Below are 6000 nucleotides of genomic sequence, written 5' to 3'. Positions count from 1 at the left end.
CGCACTGAGAGTTTTTTGCGCTGCGTTTTTCGGGTGCATTTTTGTGCGGTTTTGGGCTCAAAACTTCATGACTTTGCTTCCCCAGCAAAGTCTGAGTTTTCAGTTTTGCTGTCCGCACACAATTTTTTTTTAGCTGCGTTTTTTAGCTAAAAAAAAAAAATGGACATGTCAATTATTTCCTGCGTTTTACTGCGTTTTCACCCATGCAATGCATTGGAAAAATGCAGCAAAACGCAGTGATCAAAAATGCAGAAAAACACAGCCAGAAACGCACCAAAATGCGGTAAAAACGCATGCGTTTTTTACCTCTGCGTGCTTTTTGTGTTTTTGTGCGTTTTTTCCAGCCAAAAAAACGCTGTGTGCGCACATAGCCTAAAGCAATATTTTCGTGAGAAAAAGTTAAACTTTAAATTTTGACATCCTCACTGCCTGTGAAGCATCTAAATGGTTAATAACCTTATTGAATTGTTTTGGGGGAGCAATTTGAGAGGTGCAGGTTTTAAAAAAATTGTCCCTTTTGAGTATTCGCTTTCACATATGCCCTGCTTAGTCACATCAAATATGATCCCTAAAAATTGGTTTTGTAAGTTTTGGTAAATAAATTAAAAATTGCTGATAAACATTTAAGCATTCTAACTTTTTAACAAAAAAAAGTTTACAAAAAATGGTGCTGATCTAAAGTAGACATGTGGGAAATGTTACTTATTAATGATTTTGTGTGATATAAGTATCTGGTTTAAGGGCATAAAAATTCTAAGTTTGAAAATTGTAAATTTTACCCATTTTTTGACAAATTATTGTTACTTTCGTCAATAAATGCAAATATATATAGACCAAAATTTACCACTGACATAAAGTACAATGTGTCACAAAAAAAACCCAGTCAAAATCATTGGAAAATCTTGTCGCTTTCAAGAGTTATACTTATCACCTCATAAAGTGACACTGATCAAAATTGTAAAATTTGTCCCGGTCAGGAAGGTAAAAAAAAAAGGCTCAGGGGTGAAGGGGTTAATAAGTGACCAGTGCATTATAGCAAATATAGAGGAAATACATTTTTTTTACATTTTTTCAGTATCACTGTAAACCTTTTTTTTTTATACACTGTACATGCAAATAAAGAATGCTGAATCACTTCTCAGGGAGTTAAGGAAGAAAGGTTTTATTTCAAGAGTATCTAGTGTGCAAATATGATACAAAACAATTTCTATGACTGCATAATAATGATTAGAAATCACTTGTGTGAAAACAACTTGTACATCTGAATGATACATAAGAACGGTCACTTATTGGGGTTGTTTGGCTAAGTCATTTTTTTAAAGGCTTAAAATGGCATAAAATAGTAAAAAGGCGCACTGTGGCTAGTGATTAGTTGCAGTGGTCACCTTTCTGTGCAATTATAGAGACAGGTGACTTTTTATTACCTTTTATCATTTTAAGCTGTTTACATTTTTTTTAATTAAATTTACAACCCCGATAAATTGTGTACAAATATTGTATTGTCTTGCATAATACTGGCAGTAGAAACACTTAAAGGGCTTGTCTACCACTGTCGACTATTTTTACTCTTAATTAAATGCATGAATATAATTTGTATATTTTGTTTCACTAAACATTTTACACTGTTTGCCTTCTATAGCCTTTGTCATTTACTGCTTATTGCTGGCTGCAGAATGGGCTAAGGCAGGCTTCACATCAGCGGTCTTCTGCCGCAATGCCAGATCCATCACAAATGCGGTACAGTTCAATACACTTAAATGGAATTGCGTCAAGAAAGGTCACATTTAACAGCATGTGACCTTATCTTGCCGTAATTCCATTTAACTGTATTGAACTGTACCGCATTTGTGACGGATCCGACATTGCGGCAGAAGACCGCTGATGTGAAGCCCGAACTGAGAATCTATCAGTGAGCTCAGTCTGACAGTTCATTGAGAGTGTTTATAACCTTTTGTTTTTTAGCCCCTCTCAGCTGAATTATGACCACAGAACCCATGAAAGTTGAATGTGAAGGGAAACGGAGTCTATAAAAAGAGAATAGAGCAAAATTTTAGCACAACCAACCTGCAAAAATACATTTTAGGCCAAAACTGATGCATTTAAAAGATTAACTCTTGTTTTAATTTTATCATGCATCATTAGTACACATGAAAATAAGAAACTGTAATATATCTTAGAGAAATCGGTTTCAATCTGCTCCTGAACTAATCATTTAGTCTCATTGCATGATCACACAGGTGTATTATCAGTCCAAGTGCTAGCCATGAAAACAGACGGCACTTGGATCAATGTTATTTAATGGGACTGGGCAAATTGCAGAACCAATTTGTAAAAAAATAGGGTAGCATGCTGAAATTTGACTCTGAATCAGATGATACTCACCCAGTCAAGTCTACAGGTGCAAGGAAAAAAAAATGGATGCCACAACATAGCATTCAATTTTTAGGGATACATTACAATTGCGTAACAAAGGAAACTGTAAATGGACATTTAAATTATTAACAGCTGCTACTGTTAAAAAAAACCAGTTTGTACACAGATGACAAGAAACAAATTGTCCAGGTTTTTTGGATGGAAATCATATAGATTTTTTTATATTATCGTGTGACCCCAGCCTCAAATTTCTCAATAAAGTGGTATACTCTGTCTTGATTGAATACAGATTTTCCCACTTCTGAGACAGATGACTGTTGATGATCATAAAGCTCATTAGAGGACTGTAACTATTTATTTTAGGAGAACTTGCAGCAGGATGTCTTTGCCTCTAGCTCCTCCCCTTTCCATAGAATCTTTAAAGCACCAACTGTTATCTCTGATTTCAGTAATGGGAAAATCTGTCTTCACTGAACACGTTTACCAATGAATTGAGAGATATAAATGAGTCCGCGAGGAGAAAGTAGCAGATTTCATTATAAAAAAGATACATTACAAAGTTGTTTATTTCCACGTGTAATATTGATTTATGAAATAGATATTAAAATGAGGGTTATTCTTTAGAAAATAATTGTCCACAGAGATGGACAAACCCTTTAATGAAATATCCAGTATGGTATAACAAATAAAGTAGCAGCATTCAACATGCTCGATTAATGTACCCATATTATCAGCATGTATCATAGAAAAACATGGTAATCATCAATATGTGACATAAGTTTTCAAGAACATAAAAAAATATTTATTGTAAAATTACATGATCGAGTGTTTGATTCACTTTTTAAATGATTTGATATTACCAGCAATATTGTATTCCAACATTTTGCACCAACCAGTCATTATCCATGACAGACCTCACACTGCGCGAGGGTGAAGGCCATCACCTGCCATTGTCCTCCACGAGAGTGATGGAATCCACATGCCAGCATATGGAGAACAGGGATCGTCTGGTTTTCCTCCCAACGTGTATTTAGTACATGGGTGAAGAGATGCTGAACAAATCAATGTCCATGGGTTCCTGTGCTATCTGATTTTCTGCAGTTCTTGTCTCAGCCATGAAGGTAGAGGTTGACCAAGTCTGTGTAAAAGTTTTGATAACTCCACATTGTGATCTTGGTAATAAGTTGACAAGACGGCTCTGCACTGAAAAGAGACAATATATACTTATTAGTTATTACTAAATATACCTAAATGGGGCTGTCTGGTGATAACTTATTAATTGAGGGTGTCCGTCCTCTGAGACCTGCATTGATCAGCAGAAATGGGCACTTTTATTCCTGTTAGATTGCTCATGATCAAACACCACTCTTCTTATTCCCTATGGAGTTGCTGAGCTCTGAGCTCGGCTTTTTTCGGCATTCCCATTTAGAATGAATGGAGTAGCATGGGTGTGCACACTGTCACTCCGTTTTTATAGGGATAAAAGTGCTCCATCAGAGAAAGAAATTCTCTGTTATAGATGGGAGCGGCGTCAGTGGTCAGACCCCACCGATCAATACGTTATCACTAGGGATGATCGAATACCTCAAATATTCGGCTTAGCGAATATTTGCTGAATAGGTCGCCGCTATTCGACTATTCGCGAATATTCGATGCGCAATGTAAGTCTATGGGAAACCCGAATAACAACTATTCAGAATGATTCGGGCTTCCCATAGACTTACATTGCGCATCGAATATTCGCATAGCAGCGACCTATTCGTCGAATATTCGCAAAGCCGAATATTTGAGGTATTCGATCATCCCTAGTTATCACCTATAAATTGGATAGGTGATAAAGGAGTTATCCAGTGAAAACAAGTAAAAAGGGGTGGTTTACTACTCTGCAATAGTGGCCACATCCCTGTAAAACTGATAGGGAAGGATTTTTCTAAATATCTTATTCAGCCAATTCTGCCTCTGAGCGACGCTATTGCGGTCTGCTTATCCCCAGGAAGTGACCCCCCCCCTGGACTCTATGATCTCTGGGATCCGATGATGTCAATGTCCAGTTAACCCGCCATCTCCGAGCCCAGCCCCTATCTTCCTGAGTGACTGGGCTGTGGGTGGAGTTTCACTGCTCATCCCAGCCCAGCATCTTGAATGCTCTCTCCATCAGTGCAGAGCTCCGCAAGCAGGAGCGATGCTGGGCTGTGACGAGCAGTGAAATGCTGCCCACAGCCCAGTTAGAGGAAGACTGGGGCCGTGCTCGGTGATGTCGGGTCAACTAGAAGTTGAAGTGACATCAATGGATCTCAGAGGCCATGGAGCCCAGGGGGAAGTAACTTTATGGGAATGAGTGGACTGCAATGGTTCTGCTCAGAAGCAGAATTGGCTGATCTCAAGGTATTTAAAAAGTCTTCCCTATCAGTTTTACAGATATGTGGCCATTATTGCAGAGTAGTGAACCACGTCTTTAAGAATATGCTACCATCAAACTCTGAAAATTGGCTGATTTAAAAATACTCTGTTGTTTTGTGTATCTAGTTGTTATGCAGACCTATGTCTCTACACACATGTTCTATGACCCTATGGATATTTAAGTCTACAATGTAATAAACATATGGAATGAGCTTTGTCAGTGAAATTACACATATAATTGGTTAATAATAAGTTCTTGATTGGTCATACACATGAGATTGCTGTAGCCTGAATGTTCAATTGGCTACCCTACTACTGGTTTTACCATAAACATGCATGAACACAGTAGCTGAGCATGCATTTGTTTACGTCTATTTGGAGAAGGGAATATGCTTCTACCAGACACATCTTTGCCCTAATATCTGACTTTGAGGACTCCATACGTAAAGGGTGCTTTACACGCTGCGACATTGCTAGCGATTGCTAGCGATGTCAAGTCAGATAGCACCCGCCCCAGTTGTTTGTGCGACATTTGGTGCTCGCTGCCGTAGCGAACATTATCGCTACGGCAGCGTCACATGCACGTACCTTGTCAGCGACGAGGCTGTGACCGCCGAACAATCTCTCCCTCAAGGGGGAGGTGCGTTCGGTGTCATAGCGACGTCACTGCGGCGTCACTAAGCGGCCGGCCAATAGAAGCGGAGGGGCGGAGATGAGCGGGACGTAACATCCCGCCCACCTCCTTCCTTCCTCGTTGCTGGTGGATGCAGGTAAGGAGATGTTCGTCGTTCCTGCGGTGTCACACATAGCGATGTGTGATGCCACAGGAACGACGAACAACATCGTACCTGTGGCAGCAGCGATATTAAGGAAAGGAGCAACGTGTCAACGATCATCGTTTTTGACCGATTTTGCGATCGTTGATCGTCGCTCCTTGGTGTCACATGCTGCGATGTCGCTACCGGCGCCGGATGTGCGTCACTAACGATGTGACCCCGACAATATATTGGTAGCGATGTCGCAGCGTGTAAAGCACCCTTAAGAGTTTTCCAATCATTATATTGATTGGTTCTGGTGATTTTTCTATCATGTATGGCAACATAACCTCATTAAATGGAGAAACCAAATATTTATCAAACAAAATAGCTCTCAACACCATTACTATGCAAAACTAAACAGAGACTATGAGAACCTGCACCAAAAACACGAGACATGTTCCCCTAATAG

At 39.4% G+C, this 6000-nt stretch overlaps 1 protein-coding gene across 1 annotated transcript in view; it reads right to left on the bottom strand.

Annotated features, from left to right (window-relative positions):
* Nucleotides 1-1844: 1844 nt before the first annotated feature.
* Nucleotides 1845-6000, bottom strand: part of LOC142311554 (bifunctional heparan sulfate N-deacetylase/N-sulfotransferase 3-like) — a 760158-nt gene continuing 756002 nt past the window's right edge. Inside the window, exon 14 of the mRNA XM_075350078.1 lies at nucleotides 1845-3576. Within this exon, the coding sequence (XP_075206193.1) occupies nucleotides 3457-3576 (120 nt within the window). The 3' untranslated portion in view covers nucleotides 1845-3456. The remainder of the gene's footprint in view (nucleotides 3577-6000) is intronic.

The sequence above is a fragment of the Anomaloglossus baeobatrachus genome, chromosome 1 (assembly GCF_048569485.1).
Source record: "Anomaloglossus baeobatrachus isolate aAnoBae1 chromosome 1, aAnoBae1.hap1, whole genome shotgun sequence".
Classification (NCBI taxonomy): Eukaryota; Metazoa; Chordata; class Amphibia; order Anura; family Aromobatidae; genus Anomaloglossus; species Anomaloglossus baeobatrachus.
The sequence above is the reverse complement of the archived record's forward strand: the minus strand, read 5'-3'. Positions and strand labels throughout refer to the sequence as shown.